Genomic DNA, 24248 nt, shown 5'->3' with positions numbered 1-24248 from the left:
AAAACCACCATCGCTTTCCAAAGCAGCATAAAAACCTATCAGAAACTCCAAACAGCCACAAGTTACCAGTTAATGGGTTCTGTTAGAGGCCCTTACCTGCCCTGGAATCCAGTGAGCCTGTTCCTCAATTTACCTCAGCTTCCCCATAGCAGTTGAGCAGTAAATTCAGTGTAGCTTTCGACAGTCACCATGCCAACAACTGTCTTCCCTCCTCCGGGAGGAGTGAGACTCCAAAGGAAAACAACTCAAGCCCCCTGGTCCTTCCTGGGCCACAGTCCTCTTCGCAGTGTCTCCCCTTGATTGTAGGGTTCACAGAATCCATGATTCCCACCCCCAGGTCTATGCACCAACTTCTTCCCAAGATGCAGGGGAATGAAGGGGGCAAGGAGATGGTGCAGGATGGATAAAATCAGTGATTAAAAAACAGTTTGATAAAATGCTTTGAGGAAAAAACATCTTAATTAAAACTATCTTTAGATAGATTATAGCATCACAGAATAGGGATTATAAATTCTAATTCTATAGTATGAGACAATATTCATGTAATGTCTAAGTTTTTTAGATGAGTTCCAATAGTTCATGGATTGGGGACCCAATCTTATGGGGTTCCAGGGGCTTCTGTATAGAAAGATAGATTTAGGTTATCTTCTAGACTGAGCACTATCAGTGAGGCTTAGTTTTGCATTTCTCAAACTGTGGATTTGTGTCTCCAGAGATAACATGCTTGTTAACAGCAAAAATGTTTTTAAACATATAGAGGTGAGAAACAGACCTCAACCCTATTGTCCCTCTGCAAATGTGTACACAGAGTCAATCCCTTAGCTCTCTCTAAGAGTGCAAAGTTTCAAAAAGTTCAATGAATAGAAAGCTGTTGGGGGTAGAATATTTCTGGACAAGGAGAAGCCTGGAGATAAATGTGAAATTTAAATCAAATCCACGCTGTGGACGAATGTTTTTACTTGGGTGGGGGCTGCAAGAGCTGGACCCACTGCACTCTTCCCCTCCTGCCACATGCAGAATCTTACTCCAGGGGTCTTGACACAGGTCCTCCACAACAGCAGGTCTTGGGGTTAACACTCCATCAAGATGCATGGGGTAGCTCCCCCCATTTCAGAGAACGGTCTCAGGCTCTCTGCAGACTCAGGCAGGTGTTTCTGCGTTGCTTAAAGTCACAGTTCCAATCTTTTCTTCCCAACGACTCAACTTTAAACACACAAAACACCACAGTCCGAGGTCCTGACATGACTCTAGGAGCCAGGGCACTAGCCAGGATGTTTATGCCTTATCTGGCCCTTATCAATCCTATTCACAGATTGACTCGCTCCTGAGCTCTCATTACATAGACAGATGCATTGTTATAACCATGACAGATTTGTAACTTTTTCCATACCAATCCTCAAGACCGGCTGTCTAGCTTGGACCCCACTCAATTCAGGCAGTACAAATGCAACTGTTTGACATGCGTTCACAACCCTCCTAGGCTGAGAGCACAAACCGTAAAGCCAGCTGTAGCTTCACAAAAATCACATCATGCTCAAACCTACTTATGAAGAGAAGAGCCCACAGCCAGAGAACCTCCTTCCAACTGGAAGGCCTCTGTCCATCTATTAGGCAGGCACATGCATGGGATCAAACTAAAACAGCCCTCCAGATTTTGGGTTAGACACCTGAATACCTTTGAGGACCTGGGCCTTGCTCCCTCCCAGCTCTGGGCAATTGACAAACTCAGGAGCATCTGAGGATGGGGAAGCTACAAAGTAAACTAGTTTGCAACCTTTATCCAGAGCAGCCAGGCCTGAAACGCCAAGGGTCTTTCAGAAGGGAAGCCGCTCACCTGATTCATGTCTGGTTCTGAGATTCCTGTACCCTTCCTATCAGATATCCCAGCAGATGATGGGCAGCCTAATCCTCCAGAGTAGTCAAACTGATTGTCACTTCCTGGGACAACTTTTGAGCTGGTCTTGGAGCTGAACCTGAGGGGAGAGAGCAGACAGATCCTCTAAAGAATCAATAGTATATTACATAGAAGCAAGGCTGGGATTAGAGAGTTTGAGTAAGAGGTGAGTGGCTGAATAATACTTATCTGATCAGTCAGTGCTCAGTGACAGTCTGTCCTGTTGGTATCCAAGAATATTCCTGCAAAGGAAGTAACACAATGCTGTTAAGCAAAGCTCAGACTTTAAGGCCAAAAGGGACCATCATGATCATCTCATCTGACCTCCTGCACATGGTAGGCCACAGAACCTCACTCATCCACTCCTGTGATAGACCCATCTCCTGAGGATCAAGTCAATAATCCACTGGAAGAAGTTCTGTGGTATTTTTGGACACAGCCTGGAATGAAAGGGCTGTTTTAAGGCATTGAGCATGAAGTAATTTTATCCCCAAATTACTAATAGTCTGGAGAAGCATTGCTCTTATAATGCTAACTCAGGAGAGTAACACCTGGGGGCCATTTGTGATGCACCCCTCCCTTTGTACTATTTTAGTTAAGTTCTAGGCCTTGCTGGAGCCTTAGGCATAACTAAGAATATGAACCAGAGTAGGACTTGACAGAATAGTAACACAGTAAGTGTCAGCTAACCAAGTAAGTATGTTCCTGTCCTGAGATGATCATGCAGAGACAAGAGTTCTCAACACATTGACCCCTTGTAAAGATGAAGAGGGGATGAATGGATAATGAATGAGGATATTTTGTTGGATGTACAAATACAAGGATAGTAACTAACATTACCCAGTGTAATATGCAATTTTTTGTATCAATGTAAACCCAAAAAAATGTCATAGGAGGGGCATCTTTGTACAGGCTTAGGGGACAGCATTATGTAGACTGCCCCACTACATTTTTTTTTGGGGGGGGGGGCCCACAAGCCAGTGGTCTATGACTAGTTTGAGGTCTGCTGAATCACCACACTATGCTCTCTGCTAGTGCAGCTAACATCCGAGCTCCAAGAGCAGCAGCACTAGCAACACACCTGGCTCATCACATACCCTAGAGAACTCCATAATTAGACAATTATGAACATTTTATTAATAAGACTAAAACATAAGCAGCACACAAGCAAGCAATAAATTGTTTCCCCTTATTTCTTCTCCGATAATACTGTGTCATCAAGAAAAGTTAACATAATGCAGCGAGTGACATCTGTTGGTGTTGTATTAGCCTTGCAGAAGAATGATGAAGGTAAGAAGTCGCCATTAGGTGTCAGCATTACACAGCACATCCCCCTGTTTAATCAAGATCAGAACTGTGTTTTATGTGACTCCCGAAGTCTTTGCAAACATTAATTTACACAGCTCCAATTATCCCAGGTGCGTTGGATGAGCAGTATGTTTACAGCCATCTCAGAGGAGATGAAATTAAGGCAGAGGCAATAACACCCTGCCAGGCCCAGCAGCTGCCGCAGCTGGGATGGAGAGGTCCAAGCGGGACAGGCCCCATGAAAGTCCCTGCCTGAGTGTCAGCTCCTGCAGGCAGCCTGGGGCCGAGGCCAGCGGCTGCCCTTCCCCTTGCAGCCAGACGGACACACTGCAGCGCCGGGCTGGCACCAGGGCTTCCCCCACGCGTGGCTGGGATCAGGTCGCCCCGGGCCTGACAAACCCGCTGCGCCCAGGGGGCCCCGGGGCGGGTCTGCAGCGAGGATCGCGCCCCGCGGGCGGGCAGCGGGTCGGGAGAGGGAACAGAACCGGTTTCACACGCTCCGAGCCACAGGGCGCCCCGGGCCTGGAGCCTCCCCGGAGCCGAGAGTCCTGCCCCCGGCTCGGTCCGGCTAGAGGCACCGGCCTGCCCGGTCCCCGGCTCCCCCCAGCCGCGGCTCCTCCAGGGCTGAGCCCAGCGCACGGGGCCCGGCCGCAGACGGGTGAGGCCCGGCCGGGCCCCTCCTGGGGCCGCGCGTCGCCCCCCAGTAGCGCAGGGGAAGGCGGCGGCGGCGGCGGATCCAAGCGCCCGCCCGGACACACTCACCACGTGCACTTGCGAACGCAGGCAAAGAAACACGGCAGCGTGGCCCGCACCGGGTCTTATTTATAGCGCCGGAAATTCCGCGAGAGCTCGGGCAACGAGAGCGAGACCGGCAGCAAGCGGGTGGAGCGGGTTTAAAGGGGCCGTGGTCTATTTCCTCTTAAAGGGGAAGTTGCCAATATTACCCTCTCCTGACCCCTAGCCTGGGGGGGTGGGGGTTGAAGCTGAAACGAACAAAAGACGGAGCTTGTGCACGCAGAGACTAGACTCGTGAGATGCTCTTGGGGTGACCCCTTTATTGGATGCAGCTAAGGAACCCCATGCTCTATTTTAGGGAAGCCCTATAGCCCTCAGCAAAGCAGGAATTTTTCTCTCATAGGTGTATTTCTGCTGCTCAATTTACTGTTTAAAATGATCAAGCGAGGTCCCTTAAAATAAGGGACAAGTGGTCACTCCACGTTCCTTGTCTGTTGCAAGTGAATGGGGAAGTTGATATTAATGCATTACATTCCTTAGCATGAACCAGACACTGATGCAAAGCTTAAGAAAGTTTTGCAGCAGTTTTTCCCACCCCTGCTCAGGTAGAGTTGGGCCAGGCATTTACTTTGGAATAAGTCCAGCCCAGGTGTTGAACATTTTATGCTGGGACAGGAGCTGGTACCTTTTGTTGGTGGCTGTGTCTTGTGCTCAAGCTAAGCTTTAATTTAAAAAGAAGAAGTAGCTCTAGCTCTTATGGCTACAAATTCTTTCAGAAATGACAAATGGACAGATGTCTGCCTGACCTTTCAGACAGCCCAGCTTAAGTGCAAGAGGCCGATGCTTTCAGGCTGCCCAACGGGGTGAGGGGGGGGAAGGGCCCTTCCAAGTGATAAAGGTTTGGAGAAATTCTGCAGTTTCCACCTTGCATGCACGTCCTTAAAGCATTTGTTATTCAAAACAATTTTGTTCAGTGTCTGGGTACCAATACTAAATCCTGACACAGCAATACTTGATCAATTGGTTACTGTCCATTCAGTACATTTTCTGAAAAATAACATCCATAAAAAAAAACTGGATCTATGTCAACTACTGGTGTATCACAGAGCTGTGCAACCAATGGAACAGAGAAGCTACCCACTTTTGTTTCCTGCCCAGTGAAGCTTACCAGAGGGTGACAATCAGCCGTAAGGTTAATCTATAACATGGATGCACAGTACTGGGTAGTAAGTAATTACAATATATTTATATTTAAAGGCCTCAGTGGTAGTGTCACTACTCCAAATTTCTGTTTAACTTCTCATATACATAGCACTATGGGACACATTATTACAATCCCTATCCCAGTATTTCAAAACACTCAGCCTACTACTAATGATACAGATGGTAACTGTAACTGCCCTAATAAAAGGGGGTTGCTATCTGCAGTACCACAAGGGCCGAACTACAACACCAGATTGGAAAAGAATTGTTATGTTTGGATATAAAGGGCTGTTATATGTACACATACATACTATACATATACGCCCATATATGCTACAAATATGTATGCCACGTCCATATATAGTAATTATTTGGGAGTGCCTCTAAGGCTCAATCATAATACTACATTCCTCAGTCATGGTCCTGGGCCTAACATTCCCAGGCCCATCATAAGGGACTAAAAATAATTGGATAATAAAATCTGTCTCTCCGTAGTACAAGGGAATGTGCAGACTAAAAAGACAGATGGGGCATGAGTGTATGGATGGTAAAATATGGTAACCATATAACAGTGTTTAGCCCACTGGGTTATCCTCAGTCCATACATTATGCTTTTCTGGGACGATGGGTAAACATCCTCCCCATAAAATGATAAAAAGTGGGGGAGTGTGGTAAGATGAGGCCCTCAGACATAAACCCTTGGTATCAGAGGCCCGGTATGAGGCCTAAGGCCTGAACTAAGGTAATGGTCAAGACTTTGCTAACGCAAAGTTAAGCTGTGAGCCAGAGGCAGGCCCTGCTCACAGGAGCTGGCAAGGAAAGGGCTGATGTTGCAAAAATACACATACCTAAAATACACATACCATACACATACAAACATATGCCAGGATGATACCAGAACACTCCAATACTTGCACATTACACACAGATAACAAAGAACACACAAATCCATCCTAAGGACAGGAGCAAAAGCGTAATATGATGGATAGATTTCTTTAAGGCACTTTTTATTGTAAACTATTTTCCTACATGTCTTTTATAAAGAAATTACTGTGCAAAAATGTGCAGTGCTGGAAAGTCCAGGCTGCTAATGAAACAAATGCTAATTATTCCTAATTTCAGAGGGTAGATTGTTGCTGCTTGAGTTATGTGCCTTCTCTGCAGCAAGTTAGATTCTTGAAGGTGCCTGATCTTCACTGTGTAACCTTGCTCTGCAATACATTTGTCGTACTAGGACCTGATTCTTAGGTATGTTGAGCTCTTTCCTGGGAATGGATTCTGTTGCTGACAGAAAACTGTCCTAAAATAGCACAAACACGGCTAGATGTACATGGTTAATCTATTCACACTGTTCCAGAGCAGGGATTCAAACCTGGTGCATTAACCACTCGGCTGTTGGGTGGGGTTAGCTGCTGTCTCCTCCTCCAGTCCTCTTGTGAAACTAGTGTGAATTTTATTTATTTGTTTTTATTTTAGCTGAAACTATTCAGTAAATTCAACACCAGTTTGTGAATAGTCTTGTTCGGCCCAAAAGTGCATTTTTTTAAAGGGAGGGAGGTTGCAAATAAATGATATAGTGGAAAATTGTCCCCCACCTCTACTTGTGATGTCTTTTCACTAGTTCTCCCATCACTATAATCTTCCAGCCTAGACAGGACCTGAATTTCAAATGCAAGAAAAGGCTTTGGGGCCATTTCTATCCATTTTATGAAAGCAAGGAGAGGCAAAGGGCATAAGTCCATTTTTTCCCTTTGAAGCTCACCTACGTTATTCATCATTCACGTGACAGACTGACACTAAAGAGCATTTGTCCTTCACACACACAAGTGCAGAGCACTAATGTCACTGTCTATATCAGGAGAGCGTCTTTTTCACAAATCCATTTTGATACAGCACTGCAGGTTTCAAAATGAATCCGATCTGCTTTTATCACCCCGCAGCTGTTCCCTTCAGCAGGATCCACCACCTTGAACCTGGGAAACAAAATCACTGTTTAGTTTTTGAACAAGATTTATAGCAGCTTTTCCTCATTCTGACGCCTCTCACGAATTTCTTCCTTAACACCTGAATTGTTCCTACAGAGCCCTGGTTGATAAGACTTCCCGGCACATGATCCTGTAGAAGCTGCTGGCTGGTGTTTTCCAGAAGTGAACACGACTTGTTCACATTAGAAAAAACAACCCTCAGGATTAGCCACACTCTTGATGTAAATCATCTCTTGAGGTTTAGGACTGACCATCCCTCTGTGCAGAGGACTGTGCCTAGCACTGAACATCCCTTGTGTGCATAAGTAGCCTCTGCTCACAGCAATGCTGGAAAGTCAACAACCCCCTGCTCCCTGCTGGGCATCTTACATGGACTCCAAGGATAACAACACTCACAGTGTTTGATTTAACAGGGAGCCGTCCACCCAAATCCTTTTCCTTGCAGGGAATGTAATGGTGAGTCCAAGCCAGATCCGGTTTGCGTCTTTGGAAGTAGTTTGTATGAAGGCCTGTAAATGACATGGAACAATAAACTGACAGGGAGACAGGAGGTTATAGTGGTTCAGGTGCTAGCCAGAGACTCACGACAGCTGGATTTTATTCCCCTTTCCAGCCCAGACTCCTGTGTGACCTTGGGCCAGTCACTTAGCCTCTGTCTCAGCTGGGACAGAGTTAAGGTTGTGGTACGTTCTTTGTGGTCTATGTTGTGCTACTAGTGAAGTGTCCAGTGCCAGGTTGTAGAGCATAGGGTATGTACTTAATTTTTTAAGTCCTTTGCTTTTTAGCTTGTGTAGGTGCCTTGTGTATAGCGTAACCTTAACTGACACACAACAGCAGTTTTGTGTATTAATTATTACTAATGATGCTCATCTCCCCAGAGGTTTTATTTACCATCTCATCCTGATCCCGAATCGTTAACAGTCGAGCGCTCCTCTTTGAACAGTCGTCACGGCTCTTGTTCCAGGGAGTTTTTTCTTTAGACACCCAGTAGCACTTGTCCCTGTGCAGCAGCCAGTTTGGGGGGCAGAGCTTGCACCCTGATCCCTCTGGAGGGGAAAATGGAAACACGTAATGGAGCTGAAGGTTCTGACGAATGCTGAACTTCATCCCAGTCAATCACAGAGGCTTCATGCAGCTAGAACTACTACCCTTATTTTTGTTTGGGAACAGGTCCCATATTCAGTCAGCAGGAGGCGCTGCAGCCAGGAGTGAGGGGTATGGTGGAGGATGTGAGCACTCCAGTCCTGGAACTGTACTGGCTAATGCAGGTTATGCTCAATTGGGATTCTCCTTCACTTTCTCTCCTTAGCTATTGGGCAGTGTTAGCTTGCAAAGGCAAGCACTCGGAAGTTAGGAAATGTCTGTTTTATTGTGGCCCGTGCAACCTTAATTCTGCCCCCATGTGGGTCCACCTTGTGCACTGAATGAGGCAAGGCCCTATTGAGAAAACAATAGTATGTGATCATGTAATTAAAGATTGTCTATTAATACATATGCGCAAAGGGGCAGAATTATCCATGCACCATAAATCTGTCATTTCCCGACTTCTGAGTGCTTGATTTTCCCGCCATCCAAAATAATGTTTTGGAATTTCCTAGTTTAAAAATAAAAGAACAATAATTCTATGATGTGCAACTGAAGCAACATGCCCAGTGTGAATCATCAGCAGGGTTTGCACCCTGAACCGTCAGCACAGACTGGATCCCTTCAGTGACAGGCATCCTGCGTTAGCTGCTGGTAGGAAAAGGCTGTGATGTGGGGGAAGGGGCTGTTGGGTTCGGAGGCTGTCAAACAATAAGCTGCAAGAGCTTCTTTAAAAAGTCAGAAGAAATTTTGCCAGTGGCAAGTGTAAGTGATGCCTGTATTTAGGTTCCCTACCAGCTACAAGCTATAAGTAGTTTGTAAAGCCCTTTGGGACGAAAGGATCTACACAAGTAGGATCCTTAGTGCATTTGGTACTGTACGCACTGAGATTACCCCAAGTGACCACTAGGTGTCACTGAACTACGGGGAAGCAGCTGAGAGAGCAAAGGAGCAGAAGTTACCTCTTGAGTTGCTGGATGGAGGTTCACATAGAAACTGTTTGAAGCAGAACGGAAAATCCTTCAGCTCAGTGCTGCAGTTATAGCCGTAGCTGGGTCTCTCATTGGCACCGTCATTCCCCAGGCTCTTAAAATTTCCTTTTGACAGGAAGGAAAGAGCATGATTGTGAACCAGAGTTAACTATTCCGAGTTCGCAACCTGAGACTGAGAGTGTGTGTGTGCAAAACAAACACGTGCACATGCGGTGACAAGTTTAGAGTAGGGAAAGAGAAAGAACAAGACAGAAACTCTCATTCGTTGCACATTGTAAGATGCCTTCCCTTTTCCCTGCACGCTTAACAGAGGAGTTGCCATAGCTGGATCACAGGGGTTCATGTATCCAGCTCTTAGCTACACATTGTTCATGGAATATTCTGCTCTGCTTTGGAATGATGAAGCGTCCATGATTTTATTCACAAATGTGTTGGAATCGATAACCTTGACTCAGTGCAGGGGGCTGGACTAGACGAGCCCATGAGGCCCCTGCCAGCCCTACATTTCCAGGATTCTAGGAACAAGAAAGAGTCTCCGTGGAAATGTGGGGGAAGAGGAAATTTCATGGTGCAGCATTACACACAAGTGAATAACTAGCCTTGAGTTACTCACCCCACACGCCCATCGCTACCACAGCTCCCAGCAGGACGATGTTCCCAGCCCAGCCGACCCCCAGAGCCATCCGATGCCAGCGGGGACACTGAGGGTGACCTGGAAGAGTCAGGGTTTGGTGAAACATCTGCATATAGTGCAAGAAATAATCATGGCCAGCTGTTTTCCAGTGGAGCCGGTGCAGCAGCCTCCGATGGGGGTTATGTTCCCCCTCACATAACAGCAGGATAATTTTGAACCTGTCAGTCAAGGAGCAAGTCACTCTTAGGGCAGCCCTGTGACTAACCAGACGAAATACTGGAACTTGATGAGCATGCGAACACCGACCTCCTGTTAGCAACGTCACAAGTTAACAATGTGGTTATGTCCCACTCAGGTGAAAGTAAGCCGGTCCGGTCCGGTGTACCGGTAAGAGCTGGTACGCCATGCCGGACTGGACTGGCTTCTTCGGCAGTGATTTAAAGGGCCCAGGGCTCCAGCTGCTGCGGGGAGCCCCGGGCCCTTTAAATCACTGCCAGAGCCCTGCTGCCCCAGTGTAGTGGTGGCAGGGCTCCCGCAGTGATTTAAAGGGCCTGGAGCTCCGTGGTGGCCAGAGCCCCGAACCCTTTAATTCGCCCCTGAGCCCTGGGGCAAGTCTGTGCTTCAGTCCCCCCAGGCCTTGTCTGGGATGTAAAGGAGCAGCACCAGGCGCTAGTGATCACACTCTGGAAGTCCAGCATAAGCACGTACACTCGACACTGGTCAGATTAAAGCCGAGGCTCCTGCTCTAGCTTTCACTTGATTCATGTATAGCGCACATGCTGCCGTACACCTGGCCTTGTCTGGCCGAGAGCTTTGGAAGGTGTTAGTTGGACTGAGCCAGCTGATGTGATCAGACATCACACTGTTAAACCCTGTTCAAGGTCTAAGGATCTGTCTACACTGGAGCTGGATGGAGTAATTCCAGCCCATGTAGACGTACCCATGCTAGCACTGCTTGAGTTAGCGCACAAAATATAACAGTGGAGCTGCAGTGGTGCAAACGGTGGGAGGTGCTAGCTGCCGGAGCCTGTACCCAGCATCTCGGATGGCATCGTACTTGAGCGGCCAGCCCGACCTGCCGTTTGCGCTGCTCCAGTTACGCTGCTCCTTTTAGTGCACAGCTCGATTAGAGCTACTGCGGATATGTCGGCCCACGCTGAAATCCCACCTTAGACGTACTCTAAGATTCTGCCACCCCCCGCTAGTTCCAAGCCTTGTCTGGCAGCTTTAAACAAGCCTGGAGCCTGCTCCTGTACTTCCTGAGTGCCCAGAGCTCCCATCACAAGAAATGCAGGATTGGGCCCTTAAGCCTCAGCTACCCCAGTCTGTGCCCTCCTGGCCCTAGGGACAGTGGCTTCCACTCCTGGGACCTTTTTAAAGATTAATTCCGGAAGGTGACAATGAAACACACGGTTATGTCTGATTTTATAGATCGGGGGAGATGCTTCTTTAGGGGAATTGAACCCAAGGGATCTAATTCTGGATGGGAGACAGGCTCCGAAGTCCTGTATATTACAGAACTCACAGGGGAGAGAAGCAGCCGCTCAGGTGTATAGTTTGAGCACAGATTTCCCCTGAGCTGATACACTAAATCTAGAACTCAGCGAGGTGCAGGAGAGGCTCAGATCAGTGTTTCCGCTGTGCATTATTTTGCTTTTGTCAACATCAGAATTTCATTTTCCAGCCTGTTGCTCTTTCACCCACCGTGGTGGTGTCTGACGTCCCCCACAGTTTTCTCCGATCCCGACAGACCTAACCAATCCCTTGACATCCCCCAGCTTTGCAACCCCCTTTCCAGATCATGAATATATTAACCACCAGGGCTAGTGCAGAACCTTGTGGCAGCTCCCTGCCAACCTTTTGTTGAGATGAAACTGGCCATTAAGTCCTGCTACTTGTTTCCTGTCTCTTAGCCAGTTTCTGTTCTAGGCTAGTACTTTGCCATTCACCCCATGAATTCTTAGGGCTTGTCTACACAGGGAAATTGACTGGATGGTTGTTCCCAAATAGCTCACCATGTGGACACTCTATTCTGATTAAAAATCTCTTTCTCCCAGAATAATTAGTGCACTTTCGAAGAGGAGTCATTATTCTGGAATAAAATCACTTTTAAAATCACTGTCCTGGTCAGTTTACCCATGTAGACAACTCCTTATTTTCCTTACTGACTTCTTGTGAGGGACCTTGTAAACTGGTCCAGTAGTGTGCGTATTAGTGGATCTGTATTCTGAGCACGTGGGATTTGTAGCCAGGCAGATTATACAGGCACAATTCGACACCCAAATATAATCTCTCCTTCCTGTACAGTCAGGGCCAGCTCTAGTTTTTTTGCTGCCCCAAGCATAAAAATTAAAAAAAAAAAAATGAAAACCTCCAGGAGCAAATTACCGAAGCAAATATAATAAAAAAAAACCCTTCGAAAATGCCGCCCCTGGAATGCCCACCATGCCGCCTCTGGAGCATTGCTTGGTTTGCTGGTGCCTAGAGCCGGCCCTGTGTACAGTGCACAGACAGGTGCCATTGATTTGGGGAATTCTACCACCTGCTATATCAGGTCTTCTGTCAGTGTCCATTGCAATTCACTTGTTTGTTGCTTTCACACTTCTCGCATTTGTAGATACACACGTACAGGTTTTATTTTTGACCATCTGCCTATTTTTATTTAACTCCCTTGATGCCCTTTTGCAGAATTGACTTTTGTGATCTTACCTTGTCCAGCCTCATGATCAGCCATCCAGTAATTTATGTCTTATCCTTTACTGGATCCTGCATCTTGGTATTACTAATATGTCTGACATTAGCAGGCTCCTCAGCACCCGTTTGCTTTTCCCCAGCTCCTACCTTAAATAATCACCCCAAATCCTATTTATTGCATGTGCCAAGAGTCTGGCCCCGCTCTAGTTAAGGCAGAGCCCACCCTTTCTGTACAAGCTCTCTCTCTCTCCTCCCCCACATAGTCCCAAGCTCACTACATCATCTCTATCCACTGCCCTCTGCAGTTATCTGCACCATCACTAGAGTATCACGATGGCGCATCCAGAATTTCCACACATACAAGATGTTTTCCCTTGTCCCCTCCCTGCCAGGTGACATGTAAAGGCACAGTCAGTAATGGACACCACAGGGAGACAGTAAGTCACTTACCTTGGGTCCCAGATTGACACAGCCGGTCTGATCTTGTCATCTTCTGATGACGGTTGCATACCATGTACCCCTCTTCATCCTCCATTGGCCAGGCTCATCCTGGGTTTGAACTCTGTTCAGCAAATACTCAGAGGCGGGAAATGAGCCAGCTACCAACTGACCCTCAGGCTCTGCAGCTCAGGGCTCACACCTCCAGCAGCAGCACTGTCCCCCTCATGAGAAACCACAGGAAATTCGGGCTCTGCACACAAGTGACACTCAACTCCTCTGCCTTCCCTCACACCTTTGAGCCCATCACTAGACTCTGCCAGCTTCTCTCCTGCAACTTCTGCCGAGTCCCAGCAAAGTTAGCTTTCATTTCATGGGTAGGGTCTGAAGTCAGCGGTGCGACTCAGAGTCGAAAACCCCTTACGTTGTAGTAAGTGTTTGCTGGATCAAGCCATTAATTGTAACAACGGAAATTACAGCAGAGCGCTGGCACTGCTATAGTAAAGTTTGAGTATTTAATTCTCGAAACATTGACTTTTATTGCACAAACGTAAAGAAACTGAAAGACCAGGAAAAGAATGTAACTACACAGACAATGTTCATGCTCCTGGGATGCTCTCCTGCTCTCCATGTCCATGTCCATCTTTTCAGAGACTGAAATCCTCCTAGATCTGAGGTCCGGGTCAGCTGTCCCTGTGCCATTCAACATGCCATCACGCATTCCCTTCTTCCATCTTCTAATCTGGGAACGCCTCTGCACCGGTGCAGAGGCTGTGCTGAAGGCCAAGCTTTCCACTGTGAGGCAGGCAAAGCACAAGGTGACCATTATCAGTGCATACCCTGGGTCGGGCACAGGGGCGGCTCCGGGCCCCAGCACGCCAAGCGCGTGCTTGGGGCGGCATGCCGCGGGGGCGGGGTCGGCTCTGCCAGTCGCCGGGAGGGCGGCAGGCAGCTCCGGTGGACCTCCTGCAGGCGTGCCTGCGGAGGGTCCGCTGGTCCCGCGGCTTCGGTGGAGCATCTGCAGGCATGCCTGCGGGAGGTCCACTGGAGCCGCAGGACCAGCAGACCCTCAGCAGGCACATCTCCGGGAGGTCCATCGGAGCCGCGGGACCGGCGACCGGCAGAGCGCCCCCCGCGGCGTGCCGCCGTGCTTGGGGCAGTGAAATCGCTAGAGCCGCCCCTGGTCGGGCACCCAGTTGCTATTTAAAATTCAATCCCTTTATTCCACTGAAGTTCAAGCCAGAACATAATCACTGTCCCTAGCTATTCAATGCACCTGTTTGCTGTTCCAGCCATGGTGAGCATGGCCCAGGGACATGGGAGATGGGCCTTGTGCTGCAATTTGTGGGGAACCCGTGTTGGGAGCACAGGTGGGCAGGTGGACAATGCCCCCTCGCCTAGCAACATGGACAGTGTATGGAGACCAGGGACCAGCATTGAACCTCTCAAAGTGTGTTCTTTGTCTGAGGTGGCTCCGGGGTGGGTATCAGTGTTTAAAGCCACAAAAGAACACAGGAAACCCCTGCCTCCCCCTCCTGTAATGCTGCTGGTAGCAGTCGCTCTGGGCTTGCAGATTCTTAGGTCAACACTGATCCCTGCCACCCAAACCACCGGCATGTTAGGGAGATTGTGGTTGAGGGACCCAGAAATCACCGTGGGTGTGGGGAAACATGCTCTATTGTTTGCAGTACAAGCACTTGCAATGAAAACTACCACCATCGCCCTAGGTGACCCTATGTGTTATCAGTCTTCTGAGGGTAACAGAGGCAGCAAGGGAGCAGATGCTGCAAGCATCTGGGTACAGACCTGCAGCTATGCTGTGTACCACAATGCTGTCAGCAGAATTAATACCAGAGTGGCGTGGAAAAGTGTCCTACCGTGGGAAAGAAATAAGGCCACACTCCCCAGGAACCGACTGCAACAGATTGCAGAGGACCTCAATGAAAGTTCCCTGGAGATCTCCATGGAGGATTCCTGGGCCATCCCTCTGCACATAAACAGTGCCTTTCCAGTGGGGCACCCCCTGTGTAGCTGTGTGTGTGTGTGTATATATATATATGAAGATTGTATTCCTACTGTATTTTCCACTGCATGCATCCAATGAAGTGGGCTGTAGCCCACGAAAGCTTATGCTCAAATAAATTTGTTAGTCTCTAAGGTGCCACAAGTACTTCATTGAGTGATGGTCCGTATATGTATTCCAAACACGGGTCAGTTAATGCGCCAGAGTCGGAAGATTTCTGTAGCAGTGTCTGTTGCCCTGCAAGTATGTCGTACATCTCTGCGTGCTCCAGGCGAGGTTATATGAGGCCATGCGGGGCGATGCCCCTTCAGTTCCCTCTTACTGCCGCATGGTCGGAGTCGGAATGCTCGCTCCTCCGTGTTTGTAGTTTGATTACGTGAGAGTTCTTGTCTGTTCTTTTACATAGTTTCTTATTTCCCTTTGGGGTTTTGGTATAGTTAGTTGGTAGTGTTAGTTAGTGTAGTTAGTCCCCCTTTACCCTGCTCAGGGCCTGCCCCAGCTTTGTCTGGGGTTCAAACACTGGGCTTCGTACTCTTGCTTGTTCTCAGTGAGTGACAAGCGCCAGCGTTGCCTTTACTGCCTCGGAGAAGCACATCTCACTGCTCACTGTGAAATCTGCAGGTCCTTTCCCCCGCAGACCCACAAGGCTCGTCTACTCTGCCTCTGTAAGTTCCTTATGGAGGAGGCTCTCCGGCCACATGCAGAGTCTGACTTGGGACCAACAGACCCAGCGGTGAACTGCCCTTCACAGAACATCCAACAACCTGGATCTGAGGGTACCACCATTGCAAGACAACCCTAAACGTTAGAGTCACAAACACTCCAATAGGCATTGCAGCAAGTCCCCGTTGCAGACAGTCGCCAAGCACAGCATTCCCTCCCTGCGCTGTGCCAGGTCGGGTGAGACATTGCATGCAGACCCTGCCGTGCCACCTCCTAAGTTTCCCCGTTCCGAGGGTAAAGCTAAGAGGAAGAAGGTTGCACTGGTACTACTGCCCGATGCACCAACCACATGCTGGGACAGCACTCCAGGGCCTCCATGCTCTGGCTCTGCTAGGGACACCCCCTGGACTCCTGGGTGTGTTGAACCCCTCCTTCCAGGGGCACATTTAGACCTACCTTATCTGCTCTCTCCACCGCTTACAGGAACTGCTACTCCAGCGGACACACCACTCCTCCTGGGGCAGAGACCATAGCTGGCCATTGCCCACGGACTGCTCGTACTGACAGTTCCCCTGCTACTAGAGGCTTCCTTGGATTCTGACACCTTCTCCGAGGTGGAGCCATCCTTCTCTCCCATTTTCAGGTGCAGCCCGGATTACTGTGCTCAGCCGGTGCACCTGGCAGGGTGTGCCCCTGCCTCACCACCATGGTACCGGTATCCTTGGAGCTCATCGTATCCCCAGGACTCGACCCCTTGGCCACATTAGCCACCATAATACCCCTACCACTGGCCATACTCGCCTTCCCAGGCTTCACACCTTTCTGTCCGGGTTTTTGCACCAGACCCATCAAGCTCCAACCCTGAAGCAGAGCCAGAGCTGGTACTGCCAGTCCCACCGGCCGCTTCCTCCTCCCCTGGTGATGCCCTGATTCCCCTGCCCTCTCATCTCCCGACCACAGGTGCCCCCCCCCAGCCTCACCCCGACTCTGCCCCCTCCCTGCCCCTATGTGACCCCTCCCTAAATCACCACCCCGGCCTCGCCTCTTCCCCGAGCGTGCCGCATTCCTCCTCCTCCCTCTCCCAGCGCTTGCCACACGAAACAGCTGTTTTGCGGCACAAGTGCTCGGAGGGAGGGAGGGAGAGAGGGGGAGCGTTCGGGGAGGAGGCAGAGGTGGAGGCGGAGTGGAGGCAGAGGTGAGCTGGGGTGGGGGGGCGGGGAGCTGCCAGTGGGTGCAGAGCACCCACCAATTTTGCCCCATGGGTGCTCCAGCCCCGGAGCACTCACGGAGTCGGTGCCTATGTTCCCAACGACATCAGCAGTACCAGGAGCTGCTGCAATGGGTTACTATTGACTTGGGCATACCCCTGGAGGAGGTACACGACCAACACCACCAGTTGTTGGATATTCTCCAGCCCAGGGGACCATCTCGGGTTGCATTGCCCGTTAACAATGCTATTCTCCAACCAGCACAGGCAGTTTGGCACATGCTGGTCTCATGTACCCCTATGCCCAAAACAGTGGAACGCTGGTACTTCATCTCCTCCAAAGGGGCCAACTTTCTCTTCTCTCCCTGTGCCTACTTCCTTGGTGGTGCACACACTGACCGAATGGGCACGATAGCATTCTCACATCTCTACTCCCACAGACAGAGCAGCAAAACACCTTCACCTCTTGGGCTGTAAGGTATATTCTTCCGTGGTGTTGCAGTTTCGCATTTCCAACTGCCACGCTCTGCTAGTGAAGTATAACTTCAACAACTATGCCAAGCTACCAGAGTTCCCGGATGATCTGCTGCAGGACAAACAGCAACACTTCCAAGCTCTTGTGGAGGAAGACTGCCAGACTATGAAGTTGAGCTTCCAAGCTGCTGTCGATGCTGCAGATACGTCCTCCCGCTCCGTCGCCATAAGCGTCATAATGCGCCAGCAGTCCTCCAGCTTGCCATCTCAGTCCAGTACCTCCCTTTCAACAAGGACAATGTGTTCTCGGCAAAGACGGATGAGTCCCTCCACTCCCTGAAGGACTCGAGAGTGATGCTTTGGTCTCTCGGGACATACACCCTGGCACCCCATCAGAAACAGCAGTGACAACCTTTCTGGCCATGCTCCTATGTCAGACCGCCTATCCCTGATATCAAGACCTACAACCTACACAAAGGTGTCATCAGTACCAGCGACCCCAGCCATCAGCAGCCTCCACCTTACCGTGGCACCAGCCCAAGCCCAGTCAAGAGCTGAAAGCTGCCCCCCGTCACCATCCCTGTCACCCCGTCATCTTGCCCTGTTTGCCCACAACTGGGGCAGGATAACCTCAGACCATTGGGTACTAGAGATGGCATGGTTACGCTATCAAATTTCTTGCCTTCCCTCCACACCAGGGCTCCTCCCGGACACCTGCTGGGAGTCTCTCTCATCGCAACCTCTTACAGCACGAGGCAATCGCCCTCCAGGCAAAGGGCATGATAGAGCTGGTGCTCAGCTTTCGTTGGCAGAGGATTCTATTCCCTGAACTTTCTCGACTCCATCCTGCACTCGATCTCTGCCTCCTCAACACCTTCAAATGTACTGCCTGGGGTATAGGTAATGGCTTCCTGCAATGACAAGGTGAAATGCATGGACATGTGACTTGCCCATGTGACTCCAAACTCCATCTTGTTATTGTACTTTTCCACAGTAAGAACAACAGGTTTCCCTCCACATGGCAGAAGCTATAAAAGGCCCTGGAAACCCCTCCATTTTGCCTCTTTCCTGCTCAAACCTCTGGACTATGGACTTATACTAATGGGAGCATCTAACCGATGGACTGAGGACCTTCCAATGATTTGGAAGCAGCCAGAGATTGGACTTAAGCCAGCGGTTTATTCCACCACTGCTACAAGCCTAAACCAAGAACTTTGCAATTACTGTATGTATTTGATTCCTTTAATCAATTTTAACGCTCACCTTTCTTTCTTTTTATGAATAAACCTTTAGATTTTAGATACTAAAGGATTGGCAACAATGTGATTTTGGGGTAAGATCTAAGTTATATACTGACCTGGGTATGTGGCTGGTCCTTTGGGATCAGAAGAACTTTTTATTTGATGAGACAGTTGTAAAGAACCACTCATCTCTGAATCCAGTTTTCTTGGTGGTGATATAAGAGCTGGAATTTCTAAGGAAACTGCTTTTATGACTTCTTGTTAGCCAGTGTGGTAAAGCAGAAGTTTACTTTTGTTGCTGCGTTGGTATATCCTTTGGGGGATTAGCCACCAGTCTTGGGGTGTATCTACTCTATTTCTCAGCGGTTTGTCTTGAATTTGGCAGCCTCAGTTGTGACCCACAAAGGCACAGTTACACTTGCATTCTACCTTGAAAGAACCCGTGCCTTTCGCACCTCTCCACACCTCTCCGTGGTTATTGCAGACAGGTCCCGGGGCCACACCCTCTCCTCCCCACGCATCTCAAAGTCAGTCTCCACATGCATCTGAGAGTGCTATGTACGGTCTAACACCCCGCCGGGCTGGATTATGGCAAACTCAACGCGGGCACACGTGACCACCTTTGCCTCCCTGGCAGACATATCCTGGCATGACATCTGCTGAGCAGCAACCTGGTGGTTCCATGCATACCTTCACCCCCCATTACACCATCGCCCAGAGAATGGCAGAACAGGCAGCCATGAGCTGAGCCATGCTGCAGACGGGGCTACTCAGTGCTAAGAGGGTGCCTGAAGGGGCGTCGCCTCGCATGGCCTCATATAACCTCACCTGAAGCAGGAAGCGACATACTATGCATGTGCAGGGAAATGGACACTGCTACCGAAATCTTCTGGCTACAGCATATGGTGCACATGTGCACCCGTGTTTGGAATACAAATCGTGCCCAAGCATCTCGAAGAACCTCCAGTTACAGGTAAGTAACCTCTTCTTAGACTAACTACTTGCTGTGGTTAGATGTTGATTGATGTTCGGCTGCGTCTGTGTGTTCTTCCTGTGTGCTGGCACAGCAGACCTCGAGCGACCCGCTCAGTGACCACAAGGTACAAAGGCACCCAGCCAGGTTTATTGTCAACGAAGCACAGGAATAGAACCTGGCAGATCCTATGAAGATACTAAGACATATATGCCAGTGACAATGGATGCCACTCAGTCAGTGGTGGGACTTTCCACTGCCCTCTAGGCTGCCCAAAAACACTCTCTCTGACACATCTTTATACCCTGATATAAACAAGGTACATACTTCCCCTTTGACACAGTTAGTTACTTCTCCCTGATGTGGCTGGTTATTACCCATCACCTTGTTCATGTTGGTTCGATCAAAGCATCTCTGTTATGTACTGTCATCCTGACCTTACCTTTTAGGAGGGGTCAGTGTGTTTCTGTTCTCCTTGGAGAACGTTTTGGATGTTCTGGTACCACTTGATCTCGGGATGTTTTTGCATGAGTACTCTGTGCCCACTATACTTGCCAATGATCTTTGCACATCAAATGTGTTTCTTGTACATGAATAATTGCATTGGAATGGTAGATTCAGAAGGTATTTTGAAATTGAGGCTCTGTTCTTTTATTCTTTTGCTTGAGTACGCAGAATTGGATCCTAGAATATATCAGTTCATCTACAACTGAAATACCATATAACCTCACCTGGAGCAGGAGGCGACATACAATGCATGTGCCGGGCAATGGACGCTGCTACAGAAATCATCTGGCTCCAGCGCACGGTGCACCTGCGCACCCGTGTTTGGACTACAAATAGCGACCACACATCTCGAAGAACGGTAATAGAACCTGGCAGACCCTATGAAGATACTAAGACATATATGCCAGTGACAATGGATGCCACTCAGTCAGTGGTGGGACTTTCCACTGCCCCCTAGGCTGGCCAAACCCACTCCCTCTGAGGCACATCTTTATACCCTGACATAAACAAGGTACATACTGCCCCTTTGACACAGTTAGTTACTTCCCGTGGCTACTTACCACCCATCATCTTGTACATGTTGGATAAACTGGAGAAACAGTCTGAAGTAAAGAGGATGAAATACAGTAAGGACAAATGCAAAGTCCTCCACTTAGGAAGGAACGATCAGTTACACACATACAAAATGGGAAATGACTGCCTAGGAAGGAGTGCTGCAGAAAAGGATCTGGGGGGCATAGTGGATCACAAGCTAAATATGAGTCAACAATGTAAGGCTGTTGCAAAAAAAAGCAAACATCGTTCTGGGCTGTATTAGCAGGAGTGTTGTAAGCAAGACACGAGAAGTGATTCTTCTGTTCTACTCCGCGCTGATTAGGCCTCGACTGGAGTATTGTGTCCAGTTCTGGGCGCCACGTTTCAGGAAGGATGTGGACAAATTGGAACAAGTCCAGAGAAGAGCAACAGAAATGATTAAAGGTCTAGAAAACATGACCTATGAGGGAGGATTGAAAGAAACTGGGTTTGTTTAGTCTGGAAAAGAGAAGACTGAGAGGGGTTATGATAACCGTTTTCAGGTACATAAAAGGTTGTTACAAGGAGGAGAGAGAAAAATTGTTCTTCTTAACCTCTGAAGATAAGACAAGAAACAATGGGCTTAAATTGCAGCAAGGGAGGTATAGAATGGCATTAGGAAAAATTTCCTAACTGTCAGGGTGGTTAGACACTGGAATAAATTGCCTAGGGAGGTTGTGGAATCTCCATTATTGGAGATTTTTAAGAGCCAGTTGGACAAACACCGGTCAGGGATGGTCTAGATAATACTCAGTCCTGCCATGAGTGCAGGGGACTAGATTAGATGACCTCTCAAAGTTCCTTCCAGTCCTATGATTCCATATTCCTCGACTAATACTAATTTTTTAAAATGAGAACTAAATGCTCCATATTTATTTTTAGCAATATTTTAGAATTCTTCATGTGACTACAACACTTTCAAGCCTATTTGCTTTTTGGACTAAACTGTTCTGTCCTTCTAGTTCTGTTCTTTAATCCAGTACTTTCCATTACAGTATATGTTCCAAACCACAGTGTGTTAAACATAATCTTGCAAAGTTTTTTTGCTATTTATTTCCTTTTTAAAGAAAGGAAATGGACAGCTTCAGCAATCAAGCTGTGATATTTCAAGCCTGGCAGCCTTCTCAGAATGCAAAACCTAGTAGAGAAAACCAGATCTGATTAAAAGTATCTTTGCATTCTCTGTGCATTAGAATAGGGTCATTGTTATTAACACTTAGCAAAAACTTCCGTGGTCTGCATAGCCCTGGTATAATTTGCTAACCACCAATGCTGCATCCTTGTTTCCTGCCTGCCTTTGCTAAGCAAACAGACCACTTTTTGTCTTACAAACTGCTGCGGACATGCACACAGAAGACTTGTTCCCAAACATCATGATTTTGTTTAATAATTACACAAATTCATGAGACTGGCTTAGGAAACACGATATTTTAATAATAAAGATGGGGTTCATTTTCAAAATGCTGTCAGGTAGCATTGAGGACACGGTGCGGAATGCTGTGGTCCTGACACTCAATATGAATAGGCTGATCCACGTGGACGTTCAGTTGTGCAGCTGGACGGCTTTGAATGGGCCAGTGAATCCAATATGGCTAGAGGAGGAAGATGAAATCAAGCAGTTACTTCTGCATAATGTTCTCCTGGAATGGCTTTATTCTGTGGAGCGCCACTGCTAAACTCAGGCAACTAGCAGTGAATGGTGGGACAGAATTGTGATGCTGAGCTGGGATGACCAACGGTGGTGGCTGAATTTCAGGATGAGGATGTCTAATTTCCCATGGATCTATGCAGAGCTCATCCCAGTGAAGCCGTCCACATGAAGAGGCATGTGGCCATCTGTGATGAAGTGGGAATTTTTCATAAAATTTTGGAAGAATATTGTGTGTGCCCCATATCAGAGGGTAGCCATGTTAGTTTGTATCCACAAAAACAAGGAGTCCGGTGTACCTTAAAGACTAACACATTTATTTGGGCATAAGCTTTCGTGGGTAAAAAAAACACTTCTTCAGATGTATGTGCCCCAGTTCCCCCCATGTGCTTCATGTTCCACTAGTGCTGGGAAGGGTATTTCCTTTGTGCAGAGTCTCAGCAGACAATGGTTGCTCTGATGGTCTGGATATCTGATGTCTAGCAACTAACAGCCCTGGGTGTCTGACTTTCTGCAGGAAGCCAGCCTGTTTGACCAGCTGGGGAGGAGCCAGCGGGTTGTGGCTAAAAGTGAGGCGACTGGAAGGAGGGTTCACTGGGGATTTTGGGACTCGGGGGTTGAGTTCAATATCTTCATCAATGATTTAGATAATGGCCTAGAGAGCACACTTATAAAGTTTGCAGATGATACCAAGCTGGGAGGGGTTGCAAGTGCTTTGGAGGATAGGATTAAAATTCAAAATGATCTGGCCAAACTGGAGAAACGGTCTGAAGTAAATAGGATGAAATTCAATAAGTACAAATGCAAAGTACTCCACTTAGAAAGGAACAATCAATTGCACACATACACAATGAGAAATGACTGCCTAGGAAAGAGTGCTGCGGAACGGGATCTCGGGGTCATAGTGGACCACAAGCTAAATATTAGTCAACCGTGTAATACTGTTGCAAAAAAAGCAAACATCCTTCTGGGATGTATTAGCAGGAGTGTTGTAAGCAAGACACAAGACATAATTCTTCCGCTCTATGCCACGTGTATTAGGCCTCAACTGGAGTATTGTGTCCAGGTCTGCGCACCATATTTCAGGAAAGATGTGGACAAATTGGAAAAAGTCCAGAGAAGAGCAACAAAATGATTAAAGGTCTAGAAAACATGACCTATGTGGGAAGACTGAAAAAATTGAGTTTGTTTAGTCTGGAGAAGAGAAGACTGAGAAGGGGACACGAGAATGGTTTTCAATTACATAAAAGGTTGTTACAAGGAGGAGGGAGAAAAATTGTTCTTCTTAACCTCTGAGAAAGGACAAAGATCAATGGGTTTAAATTGCAGCAAAGGAGGTTTAGGTTGGACATTGGGAAAAACTTCCTAACTGTCAGGGTAGTTAAGCGCTGGAATGAATTGCCCAGGGAGGTTGTGGAATCTCCATCATTGGAGATTTTTAAGGGCAGGTTAGACAAACACCTGTCAGGGATGGTCTAGATAATACTTAGTCCTGCCATGAGTGCAGGGGACTGGACTAGATGACCTCTCGAGGTCCCTTCCAGTTCTATGATTCTATGGGGCCTCCAAGCTTATTGCTTCCCCTCTCCCCCAGGCTTCTGAGTTCATTAACAGAAAGGGGTATTTCTCTATAGTGCCCAGGGGTGAAAGTAACTTACAGGACTTACCGGTACTGCCAGAGTCCTGAGGGGGGCGGGGCCTCTCAAGATTTAAAGGCCCTGGGGCAGCAGCTGTGGCTGGGAGACCTAGGGCCTTTAAATCAAACAGGGGCTCCCAGTTGCAGAGGTGGCTGGGAGCCCCCCAGGGCTCAGGGGCCAATTAAAGAGCATGGGGCTCTGGCAGCTGGGGGGAATCCCGAGCTTTGCAGGGCTGGAGCAGGGATTTAAAGGGCCCAGAGCTCCTGCCGCTGAGGGGAGCCCCGAGCCCTTTAAATCCTGGCCCCAGCCCGGCTGTCGGAGCCACGGCCGGGATTC

General features: G+C 48.3%; 2 protein-coding genes across 2 annotated transcripts in view; one reads left to right on the top strand and one right to left on the bottom strand.

The window, feature by feature from the left end:
* Positions 1-24248, top strand: part of LOC120392519 (killer cell lectin-like receptor subfamily B member 1B allele C) — a 96166-nt gene that overhangs the window by 56784 nt on the left and 15134 nt on the right. The window lies entirely within an intron of this gene.
* On the bottom strand, positions 6182-9910 carry LOC120392527 (killer cell lectin-like receptor subfamily F member 1). The gene is made up of 5 exons (XM_039517345.1): positions 9814-9910; positions 9171-9305; positions 8017-8171; positions 7522-7634; positions 6182-7113 (listed from the first exon to the last, which is right to left on the bottom strand). The coding sequence occupies exons 1-5, from the start codon at positions 9881-9883 to the stop codon at positions 6990-6992; spliced, it is 597 nt and encodes a 198-aa protein (XP_039373279.1). The 5' UTR covers positions 9884-9910; the 3' UTR covers positions 6182-6989.

Source organism: Mauremys reevesii, unplaced genomic scaffold, assembly GCF_016161935.1.
Source record: "Mauremys reevesii isolate NIE-2019 unplaced genomic scaffold, ASM1616193v1 Contig1, whole genome shotgun sequence".
Taxonomy (NCBI): domain Eukaryota; kingdom Metazoa; phylum Chordata; order Testudines; family Geoemydidae; genus Mauremys; species Mauremys reevesii.
The sequence above is the reverse complement of the archived record's forward strand: the minus strand, read 5'-3'. Positions and strand labels throughout refer to the sequence as shown.

Bases quoted from the DNA above. Each gene is read 5' to 3' on its own strand.
- LOC120392527 (XM_039517345.1), bottom strand. From the start codon at position 9,883: ATGGCTCTGGGGGTCGGCTGGGCTGGGAACATCGTCCTGCTGGGAGCT. The intron at 7,635-8,016 runs GTAAATAAAACC...TGTCATTTACAG, and splicing joins TTCGGGATCAGGATGAGATG to GCCTTCATACAAACTACTTC. The intron at 7,114-7,521 runs GTGAGTGTTGTT...TTTGTTTCCCAG, and splicing joins TCCCTGTTAAATCAAACACT to GTTCAAGGTGGTGGATCCTG.